The 17,754-nt window shown below is 39.7% G+C and overlaps 1 protein-coding gene across 1 annotated transcript in view; it reads left to right on the forward strand.

Annotated features, from left to right (window-relative positions):
* The window catches only part of LOC120536527 (coiled-coil domain-containing protein 39-like), a 58,296-nt gene that overhangs the window by 26,258 nt on the left and 14,284 nt on the right, over window positions 1–17,754 (forward strand). The window contains exons 12-13 of the mRNA XM_039764940.1: window positions 11,721–11,844; window positions 12,428–12,587. Coding sequence (XP_039620874.1) covers window positions 11,721–11,844; window positions 12,428–12,587 — 284 coding nt within the window. The remainder of the gene's footprint in view (window positions 1–11,720; window positions 11,845–12,427; window positions 12,588–17,754) is intronic.

Raw genomic sequence — 17,754 nt, forward strand, 5'->3', positions numbered from 1 at the left:
ATGCTCTATTTATTAAATTCAGTAGAACCTGTTGTACTTGGTCACTGTTTATATCTTTAATGCTATACACCTCTTTGATGATTTAGCCAGCAACAATGATGGATGGAATAAAAGCCAGAAGTCTGTATGACCATTAACATCAAGTGACTCCGTGAGAACCCTAACTACAAAGAGGACTATTTCATTTATGTTAGGTAGAATGCCCAGAGGGGACTGGGTGGTCCCATGGCCTGGAACCCCTGCATATTTTATATTTTTTCTCCAGCCATCTGGAGTTTTTTTTCTGTCCACCCTGGCCATTGGACCTTAGCTTTTTTCTATGTTAACTAATGTTGTCTTATTTTAATTTCTTATTTTGTCTTTTATTTTTCTTTTCTTCATTATGTAAAGAACTTTGAGCTACTTTTTGTATGAAAATGTGCTATATAAATAAATGTTGCTGTAGCCACACTATAACTATAGTGTGACTGCTTAAATCTTGCATTTAATGGCAGGACAAATACATATAAAATGAAAAGATGTTTTCTTTCAGTTTAACTCCCAAGGCAGATACGGTGCTATACCAACTCTGAACTTGGATTTCACAAATCATCATATTAGTGTTTTTATCATCTATATATATAAAACAGTTCCATGACTGACTGACAGACAACACACAGACCAAACTGCTGGACCTAAAGGGCTGACATTTTGACAGTGCATTCCTATAATGACATGGATAACCGCTAAAAAAGGATTTTTTGAAATTCCATCCCTAAGGGGGTGAAATGGGACACTCCAATACGTTTCTTGCCACTGAGAAGAGGGGCGAACAACACTACGTGCATGCGTGGAATGAAGAAGGGGATGCTCAAATACAGAATAAGCCTATAGAATGGTTTTGTGAACGGGCCATTTTGACTCCAAAAAACGATCAAGCTGCGTTTATTAATGACATGTTGCTGAAGTCCTTTGTCGCAGAGGAAATGGTCTACAAGTCGATAGACACTGTCTGTAATGCAGATGAAGCTGTTAACTATCCAGTAGAGTTTTTAAATTCCCTTAAACCATCGGGTCTTCCATACCATAGGTTTACTCTGCGGAAGGGCACACCCATAATGCTGCTTCGGAATTTAAAACCACGGAAACTGTGTAATGGCACTAGACTACAAGTCAAAGTCCTGTATAAAAATTTAATCAAAGCCATTATTTTTGAGAACGGCACCCGTACTTATGTGCCACATGGCCGCCCTGCTGTTTGAGAGTTGATTCTACAATAAAACAAAAATAAAAAGAGAAATAACCTTGTAGGCCAATCATCACCTCAAAAGCAGAAGTCACATAGTATATGTGTACCAAATTTCAGGTCAATAGGTGAAATGGTTTGTGAGCTACAGGTGATTTAAAATCCTGGACAGACAAACGGGTAGCCACGTTAGAGTATAATATAAGAAGGTATATAGTATATATACTAGACATTAAACCCGTTACAATAACGGGCGCTAGAACAGTAGTGCATAAACATTAGTAGGAACAGTCTATATTAAATGGCAAGGGACATTGTATGTGGCTGTAATATGCGTCACTGTATTGTGTGCCTTTAATTTTCTCTCTCAGTAATACTGGTTTGTATTTCCGTAAAATGCCTGTAATTTTGTCTGACAGTAATACAGTGGAACTTCAGTGAACCGAAGTAATTTCCCCCATAGGATTGTATGTAAATACAATTAATCTGTTCCAGACCGTACGAACTGTATGTAAATATATATTTTTTTAAGTTTTTAAGCACAAATGTAGTTAATTATACCATTTAAAGTACAGCGTAATAATAAACTAAAAACAATGAATAACACTAAGAAAACCTTGAACAACAGAGAAAACTAACACTGCAAGAGTTTGCGCTATAGCCTTACAACCCACTCGCTAACACTTTTTTAATGAGTTTTAAAGCACAGGGAAAAAAATTAACATTTGAAAAATCCATAATTTAATAAACAACCAAGAAAGTAACATTGCAACAATGAACGTGCGTGTCTGTGTGTGTCTCTTGCGGGCCTGCGTGTGTGTGTGTCTGTCTCTCGCGTGTGTGTGCCTCTCTGAAGCACGCCTCTGTGTCTGTGTGTGTCTCTCTCGTCTGTGTGTGCGTGTCTGTCTTGTGCGCGCCTCTGTGTGTGTTTGTCTCATGTGCGCCTGTGTGTGTCTGTCTCGCGTGCGCCTGTGTGTATGTGTGTGTGTGTCTGTCTGTCTCTCTGTCTTGTGTGTGTCTGTCTCGCTCGTGCCTGTGTGTGTGTGTCTGTCTCGCACGTGCCTGTGTGTGTCTGTCTCTCACGCACCTGTGTGTGTGTCTGTCGTGCGCGACTGTTTTTGTTTGTGTCTGTCGCACGTGCCTGTGTGTCTGTCTATCAGTCTCGCGCGTGCCTGTGTGTGTGTGTCTGTCTGTCTCGCGCGCACCTGTGTGTGTGTCTGTCTTTCTCTCTGCACAGAGAATGCACAGGAAGAGACTGAACACATGCCGTGTGGTCCCGCGCATGCGCACTTCACCAGAAGACAAACACACACGGACACCTAGATGCACACAGGGGTTTTATTAAAGAGGATATATTTATATATATACTAGCAAAATACCCGTGCTTCGCAGCGGAGACGTAGTGTGTTAAAGAAGTAATGAAAAAGAAAAGGAAACATTTTTTAAATAACGTAACATGATTGTCAATGTAATTGTTTTGTCACTGTTGTGAGTGATGAGTGTTGCTGTCATATATATATATATTATATATACACACACACACATATAAACATATATATATATACATATCCATACATATATACATATACACATATATATACTGTAATAAACTCAACGGCAAACAGAAAAAGGGTTTGGGGTTTCCCGGCCCCGTATATTGTCTGCAATCCAGATCCTGAACAAAAAGAAACGCGTCAAAACAGCAAAACAAAACATTCAACTGTGCGACGCCATACTAGGTGTCGTCGGCCATTTTATATGGGAGGAGCCGGAAGTGAAGGAATGCTGGGAAGGAGGCGTGAGGGATGATGGGACTGCTGACGTCAGGGAAGATAGCGGAGGAAGGGCAGAAGTAGACATACTGCGGTACAGTGCCTCATGGCGGAGCGTCTTTACTTCTGGAAAACAAAGGAAAAAGGTTAGTACCCTGCCATTCCCTGCCGGCAAACGTCTCTCGATGTGTTTTAAGGTCCATCCGCGGCGTCCTACTCGCGCATGCGTGACAATACACACACACATATATACATACATATATATATATATATATATATACACATACATACAGTATATACACATACATCCACATATATATACATATACAGTAATCCCTCCTCGATCGCGGGGGTTGCGTTCCAGAACCCCCCGCGATAGATGAAAATCCGCAAGTAGAAACCATATGTTTGTATAGTTATTTTTATATATTTTAAGCCCTTATAAACTCTCCCACACTGTTAACATTATTAGAGCCCTCTAGACATGAAATAACACCCTTTAGTCAAAAGTTTAAACTGTGCTCCATGACAAGACAGAGATGACAGTTCTTTCTCACAATTAAAAGAATGCAAATAGATCATCTTCTCTTCAGGAGCAGAGAATTTCAGAGAGAGAGAGAGAGAGAGCGCTCGCAAGGAAAAGCAAACAATCAAAAAATCAATACGTGTGCTTTTAAGTTTGCCGCTGCATTTTTTAGAGGAGCGTCAGTATCTTCTAAGCAAACAGCCTCTGTGCAAACAGCTCCTCTGCTCACATCTCCTCCGTCAGGCGCAGAGAACGTCAGAGAGAGAGAGAGAGAGAGATTAAAGCAAACCATCAAAAAATCAATAAGTGTGCTTTTGGAAGCACCGCGATAAAGCGGCATTTCTTAGAGGTGCGTCCGTATCCACTAGGCAAACAGCTTCTGTGCAAACAGCACCTCTGCTCACAGCCCCTCCGTCAGGCGCAGAGAATGTCAGAGAGGGTGAGAGAGAGGCAGAGACAAGCAAACAATCGAGCACCGCGCGGGAAGCATATCTTATAGCATTGAGGAGTTTTAGTTAATATGTAATACATGCTCTGATTGGGTAGCTTCTAAACCATCCGCCAATAGCGTCCTTTGTATGAAATCAACAGGGCAAACCAACTGAGTAAGCATGTAGCATAAATTAAAAGACCCATTGTCCGCAGAAATCCACGAACCAGCGAAAAATCCGTGATATTTAGATGTGCTTACATTTAAAATCCGCGATAGAGTGAAGCCACGAAAGTCGAAGCGCGATATAGCGAGGGATTACTGTATATATACATATCTACATATACACACATACATATACATACACACACATATATACACACAAATACATATATATATATACTTTGTACTTACACACATATATAAACATATATATACATACATATCTACATATATACATATACATTGTGGAAGTTGACCCGGACACAGACAGGCAGACATGTTGTTTTCAAACCACCACACATTTATTTACAATATTTACAACAATAGTTATGGTCACACAGACCCAGTCACGTGCACAAACCCCAATTCACAGTCCTGGCCTCACAATGCCTTTCTTCGGGCCGCCTCCACACCTCCTCTGTGCTTCATCCTTCCTCCTCCCGACTCCAGCCTCGAATGAATGGAGACGGCCCCTTTTATTCAGTACCCGGATGAGCACCAGGTGTTCCCGGCATTCGGAAGTGCCGGCTGTCCTCCCGGCAGCTCTCCGGGCAACGTCCAAAGTCTTCCCCCCAGCACTTCCTGGTGTGGCGGAAGTGCTGGGGTAACAGGTCCCCAAGGCATTGGGGCCGCCTCCTGGCGGTGACCACGGGCCCCTACAGGGTGGAGCTTCCATGCCCTGTACCCGTGGCCCCCAGAGCAACCAGGAAAGCAACCCCCACATGATCCAGGGTGGGCACAGACCCACATCCGGTCCCTCATGACGTCCCGGCCGGGTCATGGCCCCTGGCATCCCTGACAACATATACACACACACACACACACACACATATAAACATATATATACATACATATCTACATATATACATATACATATACACACACACACACACACATATATATATATACTGTATATACACATATATACAGTCTTTTTGGTGCGAGCAACTGTTGCTGGGGGTGCCAGAATCCATGAAGGAAGAAAAATGAAAAACATTATTTGTACAAAATCTTAATTTATTTATCCATTCCTAAATAATTAAATGGGCAGGCTATTTCGTATCAGTGCAATACGCTGCTTGTTAAAACGGATGACTCCCACTCTTACGTGGATATTATGAACTATCGTTTCTGTTCAAGTTCTATTTAAATTTTAAATAGAAGGAATTTTTATTTAGTTGAAAGAATATTATTCCGGAATAAATCAACTCAAACTTTAAATAACTTATAATATTTTGCTCTCCATAAAAATATATCCTGTCTAAATTATACAAGTTAGAAATAAAGTAAACGTTAAAAGAACCAACTTTCAAATTTCTTTACTCTTATGTAATTTTATATAAAAAATAAACTTAAATTTTGGTGCATTACAAAACCTGGAAATATAAATAAAATTTGTTCTTTTCAGCAATAACAAATCAAATCATTCAGTTGTCTTTGTTCATATGTCATTTTATCAGAGCTGGATGCCTGACATCTTTTTTTGGCAACAAGTTCGTTTATGTTTTATGTGAGGTTCTGTGTTGTGGAGATTCTCAGGATGGACTGCAGGTGCTCATCAGTGAGGCGACTCCTGTGTGCTGTTTTGTTAGTCTTCATGACTGAGAAGAGCTTCTCACACAGATATGTGCTACCAAACATGCACAAGGTTCAAGCCGCATGTAGACGGAGCTGGAGCATTTGTGCGGGAATGGATTGAATAAACTGTGCGGGCCATGCAGTATCGTACTTTGCCTTCAGTGTGCTATTACACTGCAGCTCAATCACCTCCATCTGAATCTGCACAGGTGCAGTTTCCACATCGACGGCAAATGGGTTGCGAAACAACTCAAAATTCTTTTTTTGTTCTTCAAAGTCACCAAAGCGCCGTGCGAACTCAGTGCGCAGTGCACTCAGTTTATCAGCAAAATGCGTATTTGGGAACACCGTAGTGCCGACTTGGTTCAACATTACTCGGCAACAGTAAAAGTGGGGCAAGTTGTACTGGAGCATTTGTGTCTCCCATAAAAGTAGCTTCACTTGAAATCACTTTGTGATTTTGCACGGGTAAAAACGTCTGCTGAAGTGTCAGATTCTTCTTTAACTCTTCTGCTTTCTGTGTCTTGTGCATTGCATTCAGGTCTTTCAGGTTATCTTGATGTTTTGTCTCATAGTGCCGTCTTAGATTAAATTCTGTAATTACAGCCACATTAGCTCCACAAATGAGACACACTGGTTTACCGGCAATGTCAGAAAACATATACTCAGCCTCCCATCGGTTTTTAAAGGCTCTATGTTCAGAATCACCTTTTCTCTTCGGCATCGTTGGGCTAGCTTCGTAATAACTTGCACCGTCATAAGCTAGACTTGATTAATGCGGTAAGTGTTCGGCAAGGCAGCTGAAGTGCTGCATTATGGGATCTGTAGTTTATTGTGTTACCAGCGCTTCATCTCCCCAGGCCATTAATAACAATAATACAGTATATAAAATGATCTCGCGGGCTGGATATAATTACACGCCGGGCCGGATGTGGCCCGTGGGCCTTGAGTTTGACACATATGGACTAAATAGAACTTGAAAAGATATATTTTTTCTAATGTGATCACGCAATTCAGATCAAGTTGACGCGCACTACATTACATCGAGCCCGTGTGCTATTGTGGTTTTGCCTGCGTGCCTCAATAAGTTACCCTCCCCTCGCTCTTACTTTTTTATCGTTCATCTAATGAATACACTGAGTATGGCTTTACCAAAACAATCATTGATCGCGAATAAAGTATCCATTATTCATAAAGCTTCAATTGGTGATCTGTCTTTCTGCGTTAACCGCATATTTTTTCATACGTCTCAAACCAAGGGGATGCGAGGCTAAAATGAATCAGGAAGCACGCGTACATACTCAGTGCATCCCTTCTCAGGAATCAAGCCTCGGATGTCGGCGCTAGAGGCGAAGCCTCTACTATTGCGCCACGGCGTGTGGTTTGTCTATTTGAGCGTAGCAGTGTAATTCGGTTTTTGTTCAGCACTCTTTGGAACTGTTGCTTTTTGTCTGCGCACTGCGTCAGTTCACATGAGCCGCTAATTCTAATTGTTTCGCTGCCTTCTTAATTATATAATGCATGTTTTCTTAAGCGCTTTTTGGAGCTCTTCCTGGTTTCTACGTAGAATTTCCTACTGCTGTAAGGAATGAGCCTGTAATTATGTGGGAGGCCAGGTGGATGATGTCACACAGGGCAAACATGTAGTTTTGTGCACCGCCCTCGCCCCACGGCTTTCAAGCTCAACTCCATTACAGTAAATGCAGAAAAATAACTTCTAGTTATGACCATTATGCGTAGAATTTCCTGCCCAACTTTTGTAAGGAAGCTGTAAGGAATGAGCCTGCCAAAGCGGCGAAGTTCATATTCCCGCCGGACGGTATGGCAAACCAGGAAGTAAGCCAAACCCCGCCGAATTAACTAATTATTTTGACGCGGGAACTCGAAAAATTAATCGAGCCCGTGCGGAGTATTTTGCAGACTTTAGAGGCGATTAAGAAGATCGTTGGAGATCTGGGAGCGGCGGCGAAGCGCCTTTAAGAAGATGCGTGAGTACCTGCGGCGGATTGGACCGAGAGCCTCCGTGTTATGTGATTTGGCGGTACAGACAGGTAATGTCGGTACCGTATATAATGTAATAGGGACGCAGTGTGATCCGGCCCGCTTTTAATCCATAGCGGGTGCCAAATGGATGTGCCCTACAAGAGAGGTCGAACGACGGAGCGGCGGGGAAGGACCGACGAGCCAGAGCAGCTGGTTGGTGCTGTCTCTTGGAGCGATTCGATCCTAAAGACCCCGACCCATGTTGTTTATAAATCAAAGGGCGTGCAGACAGTAAAAGGGCTCTCTTTCATTAATAGAGAGACCCAAACTGTGGACAAGCCCCAGAGTAAACTGGAGATCCTTAGAATAAAGAAGGGTCTCCTGACAAGGTGGGAAAAGGGCGGAGAGCAGCGAGGCGACCAGAAAACCCTCCTTGGCGGGGAAAGGGTGGAGCTGACCGAGTTCCCGAGATGTTTCAGGTATCGGGAAAAGAGCCAACCAGGAGGACTGCGTCGGTGCTACAATTGCCAGCGACGGGTCACGAGTGGCCAATGTCCCCGGGAGACAGGAGGTACACCGTTCCCCAAGGTTTGCTCGAGGACAGGGACAACGCAGTCAGAGCCCGGATGACGCTCCTCTTGGAGGAAGACTTCCTCTCGGGGCAGGCCGCCCAATCTTTATAATTCGCCGCTGGGAGTACTGTTACCCCGCCAATACCCCAAGCCGCCAGGTGGAGCCCTCCTTGCAGCATGGAGGTCCCCAGAAGACCAGCAGGGCAGCCATGTAGTTTTTTACCTACACGGCAAGTTGGAGAATTAGTGATGAGTCAGTGAGTCAGTGAGTCAGTCAGTGAGTCAGTGGGTCAGTGAGTCAGTGAGGGCTTTGCCTTTTATTAGTATAGATATAATGTATATGTATATATATATATGTGTGTGTATATGTATATATATGTTTATATGTGTGTATGTGTGTGTGTGTATATATATATATATATGCCAACAACACTCATGACAATGACAAAACAATTACATTGTCAATCATGTTATGTTATTATTAAAATGTTTCCTTTTCTTTTTCATTACTTCTTTAACACACTGCTTCTCCGCTGCGAAGCACGGGTATTTTGCTAGTCTATACTAATAAAAGGCAAAACCTTCACTGACTGACTCACTGACTCATCACTAATTCTCATCCTTCCCGTGTAGGAAGAAGGCTGAAATTTGGCAGGCTCATTCTTTACAGCTTATTTTCAAAAGTTAGGCAGGTTTCATTTCGAAATTCTACGCGTAACAGTCATAACTGGAACCTACTTACATACATATATACGGCCTAAGCCTGCTGCTCGGTCGCCGTGTGAGACGGAGTTGCGTCCCTCATCGTCACGCCTCCCACATAATTGAGTGCCTGCCTATATAAGGCCATCCGTCAACAGCAATCTAATAGACACGCTGCCGCTAAATATTCGCGGGTGAAGGACTGTGCTTATGTAAACGAAGATGAGATGGTCAGGGATAGACTAGTGTTTGGCACAAACTCAGCGAATGTCAAGAGAAACTTTTAAGTGCCGGGTCTTATCTAGCATTAAATAAAGCCGTGGACATCGCAAGATCGCCTGAGATAGCACAAGCACAGCTGAGAACCTTCAATGCATGTACTCCGAGCGGCTCACGTGAACTGACTGTGAACGCAGTACGCAGAGAACAAGCAAGAGCTCCAAAGTGCGCTGAACAAAAAACGCATTACACAATTGAGAAGGCAGCAAAAGAATATGAAGTGTGTGACGCATACAAGCATATTCATAAGTGCAGCTACTGCGGAAACAAAGCACAGTGTATACCTTAAGTTTAAATTAAGTTCATAGACACGCTGCCACTAGTGTTTGTCATGCCTACGACGAATACGATATTTGTGAGATACAAGTTTAATGAGAAGACGCAGGGTATAAACAAGACTTTTGATCACATTGTACCGGAGTTAAAATTGCTGGTGAAGGACTGTGATTATGCAAATGAAGATGAGAAGGTCAGGGATAGAATAGTGTTTGGCACAAACTCAGCAAAAGTGCGAGAGAAACTTTTAAGTGCCGGGTCTGAGCTAACATTAAATAAAGCAGTGGACATCGCAAGATCACACGAGATAGCACAAGCACAGCTGAGAACCTTTGATGCATGTACTCCGAGCGGCTCACATGAACTGACTTTGCATGACTGGGAAAGGCAAACCCGTGCATGCAGTGTGTGATGTCTCAGATAAAGAGGAAGACGAGCTGCTTATTGATGCAGTAGGAAAGGAACAACCCTCTGATGCTGAAGAAGCCTTTGTACACATATCAATAGGAAAGCAAGGTGTAAAGCTTAAGTTTAAATTACGTTTATAGGCACGCTGCCGCTAAATATTCGCAGGCAAATCCATAACTTAATACCGGGAATGCCTGTTAAACATCTTAGATTCACAATTATCAATTTGGGTGGTGATCACTTCGATGAATGAAACCTGTTCAAAAAACAAATTACACAATTGAGAAGACAGCAAAGGAATATGAAGCGAGTGACGCATACAAGCATATTCATAAGTGCAGCTATTGCGGAAACAAAGCACGGTGTAAACCTTAAGTTTTAATTAAGTTCATAGACAGGCTGCCGCTGGCATTTGTCATGCCTACGTCGAATGCGATATTCGTGAGATACAAGTTTAATGAGAAGATGCAGGGTATAAATGAGACTTTTGATCACTTTGTAACGGAGTTAAAATTGCTGTAACGGAGTTAAAATTGCTGGTGAAGGACTGTGCTTATGCAAACGAATAGGAAAGCAAGGTGTAAAGCTTAACTTAAAATTAGGTTCATAGACACACTGCCGCTCGCATTTGTCATGCCTAAGACGAATACGATATTCACGAGATACAAGTTTAATGAGAGGATGCAGGGTATAAATAACACTTTTCATCACTTTGTAACGGAGTTAAAATTGCTGGTGAATGACTGTGCTTATGCAAACGAAGATGAGATGGTCAGGGATAGAATAGTGTTTGGCACAAACTCAGCAAAAGTGTGAGAGAAACTTTTAAGTGCTGGGTCTGAGCTAACATTAAATAAAGCCGTGGACATCGCAAGATCGCACGAGATAGCACAAGCACAGCTGAGAACCTTCAATGCATGTACTCTGAGCGGCTCACGTGAACTGACTTTGCAGGACTGAGAAAGGTTAAACCCGTGCATGCAGTGTGTGATGTCTCAGATAAAGAGGAAGACAAGCTCTTTATTGATGCAGTAAGAAAGGAACTCCCCTTTGAATCTGAACAAGTCTTTGTAGACATATCAATAGGAAAGCAAGGTGTAAAGCTTAAGTTTAAATTAAGTTCATAGACACGCTGCCGCTAAATATTTGCAGGCAAATCCACAACTTAATACTGGGAATGCCTGTTAAACATCTTAGATTCATAAGTACCGATTTGGGTAGTGAACACTTCGATGAATGAAACCTGTTATCTTTACAACGGTTGACACACACGGAATATAACTTGAACACAACAAATCCTCCAAATACAAACCTGATTGAAAGAAATAATGATAATCAAATCCTTGATGACAGCAACACTCATAACAGTGACAAAACTATTACATTGACAATCATGTTACGCTATTTTTAAAATGTTTCTTTTTCTTTTTCATAACTTCTTTAACACACTACTTCTCCGCTACAAAGCGGGGGTATTTTGCTAGTAATGTATATATAACAGTCCCATATGAAATATTTTAAAGTTACTGTATTTTAAATATGTTCTCTATAAATATTAAGAAAAATCATTTGAAGACAAAATTGAAATTTGTTTTTGGATGAAATCTTTGAATAACACACACACATACATGAACTGGATTTTATTATAACTGGGTTTGTTAAATTTTATGGGCAAAGGAAATAGAAGACAAGCTGATCTAAAATTAATAGACACCTTTTACTGAACAGCTTTCTTTTTCTGATTTAGCATGGAAGTCAATGAAAAATTAGCTAAAATAGAGAAATTAAAAAAAAGGTATGAAGTTGTTACACTTGCCATTGCGCCTCCAGAAGGAGAACAGGAGTCCACTCAAGCATATTATATTGTCAAGGTACATTATATTTATATTTTCAATGCAAATGTTGTTACTGGTAAACAATTTCAGTCATTAGTTGATGTTAATTTACTAAGTTTACCTTATAGGTTCTGCATTAAGCAGACCTGTAGTATGAACATTTTAATTTTGTAAAAAGAAAAAGTATCGTTTTACACATTAGATTATGATTATTCATTTTCTGCTTTTTAAAATCAAAAACTGTAGAAGGTTACAAGAAAAATTCTATAAAGTGCAAGTCAAGAAGATCCAATAACCTTTTTGAAAAGTCAATGGCAGCTATTTGAATCTTTGTTATATTTCTTAGTGAAGCAAAATATTTGTTATTGTGTATTTATCTTTATTTTAAAGTAAGCCTAAATTCAAATGAATAAATCTAATTACTAATCTAAGTCAAATTACTAAATCTAAATCAAAACCTTTAGATTACAAAACTTGTCAAAAGAAACAAGTTCAAAGTTGTTTCCCTTTTTTGGTATCCTCATGATCCAGTTTATATCCCATTGGTAATTATAAATTAAATATTGATATGAATCAAGAGTTCCATGTGAATTTTTCAGCCTTTATTTTTGTATTTTAGGCTGCTCAGGAGAAAGAGGAGCTTCTCCGTGAAGGAAATGAATTGGATACCAAAATTCACAAGACGGAAAAAGAAATAGAAGCATTAGAAAATACATTAGACTTACTTAATCGCCACAATTCAACATATAGAAAATCAGTTAATAAAGTTACAGACTCAGGTATGGATGAAGAAGCACATTTTCAATGTTACGCTCTTAATTTTGAAGACACTTACAGAAATAGTTTTGTTACATTTTATACATTTATGCAAACGTCAGCAGTTTATGTACTACTATATAATGGAGAAAATGCCAAACAAGTGGATGCTTATATTTCAGATTTTAAAAAGCACATAAAAAGCATGAAAATTTCCCTTTCCCATTTAGTCATATTAATTTGTAACACTGCAATACTGATTATAAAGTGGAAACCTACCCTAAACAAAAGTATTAATCCAAAACTATCTACTGTAATCAATGTCAAAAATGAATATAAACTTATAAACTCATCAAAATCAATCTGTATTGTACAATGCATGCCACATTTTTTAATAATCTCAAAGCATTTTACACAGTGTAAAGGAAAAAATTATGCAAGAGAGATGACACCCAGTTTTAACATTAGCACAGCAGACAAAGTATAGAACCTACTAATTAATTTACTGGTTCAATTCAATTATTAATTCTATGTGTTAATTCTAGTTATTAATGCTTTTTGTAATTGTTGCCATTATTTCTGTGATGAGTGATTTTCAAATAATCTCTTGAATGTTATTATATTACCATTTTACTTGGATTTTTCCGCTAGCACTGCCATTTTACATCTCTGGGTTTCATTGTCACAAACATTTTGTGTGTCTCGTCACAATAACATTGTATGGTTGCTAGGTAGGTGATGCTCATAACATGTGATTCCCGGAATTGTTGTGGCTATTCACATGGTGATGTGAAAGATACAGCCTACCAATGTTTTGGGTCTAACAAGATCATACACCCTCGCCGAGGTGACCCAGCTGGGGTTGATAAAGCCCAGACTGGCATCCCAGCAGCATTAAGCCATGGCTTGCCCCTCTTAATCCACAGCCATCTGGAAGCTCTTTCTGCTGCCTCTGTTGCAATCCTGATGGTTGTCCTTCTGAGTGGCCCATTCATGTCCAGCAGGGTGTAGACTGTGTAGAGAGAGTCACAGGTGAAGTTTTTGCTGCCTGCTTCCACTGGATGGCAGTGTGCTTGCCACCCCTGTCTCCAGCAATCCTCCAGAAGCCCCTGGTATTTGGCCAGCTTCCTCTCAAAAGCCTCCTTTATACAATCTTCCCAGGGTACAGTAAATTCTATTAGGGCAAGCTGTTTTGAGGCCTAAGATAGAATGACAATATCTGGTCACAATGATGTTGCCATGATATGTGCTGGAAACTTAAGTTGCTTGCCCTAATCTACCTTTATCTGCCAGTCCTGTTTGTTTTAAAGTAGACCTGTAGCAGCTCAAGGCTACAGTTTCAACTGCTTTCCTGCCTTGACAAATGTTATCTGCTTCCTGGGGGGACAGATTTTTTATTATTTTTTTATTTTTTATCTCTGAGGAGAATCTCTCAACAACTACCTTCAGCACTTGGAGCCTCATTCATAACGGCGTGTGTAGAGCTCACACTAAAACATGGCATATGGACAAAACTGGAAATGAGTGTACAGAGAAAAAAATTCAAATGCACAAAAGTGTGTGTAAGCCAACTTCCACGCACAGCATGAAAAGTAATGCACATGCACGTGCCTACCATCCCACCACAACTCTACCCATAATTTTCCATATTTTAATATGCAAATCAATATAAATATCACGTTCCTCATTCAGTGTTTGGTTAAAAGACAATGGCAAAAGCATGTGAAAAAATCAGGAGTGGTCTCCACTAGACTTTCTCATATATTCCGATATGGGGATGGATGTTTGAGGAGTAAACTGCAAGACAATGATTATATTTTTTATATTATGTACATTAAAGAACCATTGAAAACAAATCAAATTAAATTAATAGTATATTGAGCAATTATTATAAAAGTAAAGTTGATAGAAATCTATGTTTTGTACTTAATACTTGTATGTAAAATTTGGTTGACCTAAGTGAAAATGTACTCAAGTTATTGTGTTTACACACACACAGACAGACACACAGACATAATTCTAAAAATTGTATTTTTGGACTCAGGTAGGTTTAAAATGTTGAAATAGAATTTCTGGAGGATTCCAATACTTTCCCTATACAGTAATCCCTTGCTATATCGCGCTTCGACTTTCGCGGCTTCACTCTATCGCGGATTTTAAATGTAAGCATATCTAAATATATATCACGGATTTTTTTGCTGGTTGGCGGATTTCTTCGAACAATGGGTCTTTTAATTTATGGTACATGCTTCCTCAGTTTGTTTGCCCAGTTGATTTCATACAAGGGACGCTATTGGCGGATGGCTTAGAAGCTATCCAATCAGAGCATGTATTACATATTAACTAAATCTCCTCAATGCTATAAGATATGTTTGCCGTGCGGTGCTTGATTGTTTGCTTGTCTCTGCCTCTCTCTCACCCTCTCTGACATTCTCTGCGCCTGACGGAGGGTCTGTGAGCAGAGGTGCTGTTTGCACAGAAGCTGTTTGCCTAGTGAATACGGATGCACCTCTAAGAAATGCCGCTTTATCCCGGTGCTTCCAAAAGCACACTTATTGATTTTTTGCTTTAATCTCGCTCTCTCTCTCTGTCTCTCTGATGTTCTCTGCGCTTGACGGAGGAGATGTGAGCAGAGGGGCTGTTTGCACAGAGGCTGTTTGCTTAGAAGATACTGATGCTCCTCTAAAAAATGCCGCGGCAAACTTAAAAGCACACGTATTGATTTTTTGATTGTTTCCTTTTCTTTACGAGCGCTCTCTCTCTCTGAAATTCTCTGCTCCTGAAGAGAAGAAAATATGTTTGCATTCTTTTAATTGTGAGAAAGAACTGCCATCTCTGTCTTGTCATGGAGCACAGTTTAAACTTTTGACTAAAGGGTGTTATTTCATGTCTAGAGGGCTCTAATAAAGTTAACAGTGTGGGAGAGTTTATAAGGGCTTAAAATATATAAAAATAACTATACAAACATATGGTTTCTACTTCGCGGATTTTCATCTATCGCGGGGGGTTCTGGAACGCAACCCCCCGCGATCGAGGAGGGATTACTGTACTTCGTATATGAGAAAGCCAGGGAGGTCTAAAATGTAAAAATTCATCAAAATCTCAAAATGGAACGTTTGGATGATTACAGTACTTTCCCTATACTTCGCATACGAAAAGTAAAAAGAATTACAGCGAATGCAAAATGGAGGCAAGGAAAGCAGTACTATTTGTTGGCTTAAGCAGTGGTATAAATAGCAAAAGGTAGTTGATCGAGTGATACAGAGTTCAAGTTCAGAATGTTGAGCAGTGCCCAAAATGAAAAAGAAGTGGTCATATATCAAAGTCAATGTTAATAGGTGAGTAGTAGCCCATCATCTGAGTGTCATACAGAACCATATTAGGATACAGAGAAAAAAAAAAAAAGGACACAAAAAAAAGGCTGAAATGTCCACTTTAATCTCATAGATTATTTTGCCATTAAAGTTGAATGCTGTAAACTTAATCTTAAAGTCAATGTTAAATTTACTAGAGTTTCTTAGATCCCATCGTAGCTAAAGTCGCATGTTAAATGCTTTGTATTGTATGTGTTCTTCTACGTGCTTTATGTGTGTGAATCAGTACATGCTTCTTAAACAGGCTTTATCTTATGCCAACAGGACACAGAATACAATACATTCATGATATTACAGCTCACTGAACATTTTAATTACTAAGATGTATAGCTGATATCATTTTCATGATGAAATGAATTAAAGCATGTATTAAACCTGGGGGCACGGTGACACAGTGGTAGCGATGAGCTGGCGCCCCATCCATAGATTGTTTCTGCCTGACGCAAGATGCTTGTTGGGACGTGCGTGACCCTCAATTAAATAATTTAATGCAGCAGTACTGTCTCTTTCAAAAGTACCAACCCCAAGTTCCAGTCCTTCCTTTTCTTTCTCCACATAACCATTCCCCATACAATACGTTCTTTAATGTAAAACTATCTCTAAGCTTAAAATGCAGATTCTTCGGAACTTTTAAGGAACATTGAAATGTCTTTGTAGTACATGTTTAATTATTCCATCCATCTATCCATCCAGTCCCAGCAAGCATACACCAGCGTTTCTCAACCTTTAAGTATTTGCGACCCGAGTTTTCATAACAGTTTTAATAGCGCCCCCTAACATTTTTTTGAAATGTAGATGCATATTTTATTATACCTACTTAACTTTTATCGACATTTATCTAACTCTATTTTTATTGTTCTAGTATCAGAATGTAGTTTAAGTTAATTTGTTTTGGTTTCAACATGTTTTTTTTCATATTTTTGATTCTTGTTTTCTTTTTTTCACATCTTCGCACCCCCCTAGGTGGGCCCGCCCCACAGGTTGAGAACCACTGGCATACAGTTTGAGGCAGGACCAATCCCTGGACAGGGCGTCAGCTCATTTCTACTGCTGCGCCACCATGCCTACACAATTAATTATTAACAGTATACATTATTTAAATTAAGTTAAAAATGTACCTGTATAATGTTATATACATACATTTCATTTTAAAAATGATATTAAGAGCTCCAAGAAGTTAGTTCTTGGAAATCTAAATCAACTTTGAAGCTAGTTGTCATCATCTGTAAATACACGCGCTCTCTTCTATTGAATTGAATTGAATTCCTTTATTGTTATTGTATGGTACAATGAGATTCAATATGAAAATCTTTCATAAACTAAAATGATAAAATAATAATAATAATAAAAATAATGTGATAAAAAATAATGAAAATATATATGAAAGCATAAGTACAATATAGATGTACATAGTGTAGATAATGCAAATGGCTCATAAAATACCTCAGGTTGTGCAATGTAGTGCAAGTTTACAGTGAGGTAATTGTAATTCTAAGTACAAACAATTCTCCCGGGAGCACTTGATTGACTGATTGAGTGTGTTTATAGCTCTTATGATGAAACTGTTTCTGAACCTCAAGGTTCATGCAGGAAAGTCTCTGAAGCATCTGCCGAATAGGAGGTGTTCAAATTGACAGTGTGCAGGGCTAAGGCAGCGAGTGGTGCACTGAAAGTAACAACCTTAAAGCAGCTGTGGTATTTGGAATAGTTTAGTCATTACGTGGACTATTATATTGTTACAGGATTATTACAATCAAATGCCTTAAATTTATAATATGCGGTTAATTTCAGTCTATTTGATAAAGCCACGTCAGGG

This window comes from Polypterus senegalus, chromosome 1 (assembly GCF_016835505.1).
Source record: "Polypterus senegalus isolate Bchr_013 chromosome 1, ASM1683550v1, whole genome shotgun sequence".
Lineage (NCBI taxonomy): Eukaryota > Metazoa > Chordata > Cladistia > Polypteriformes > Polypteridae > Polypterus > Polypterus senegalus.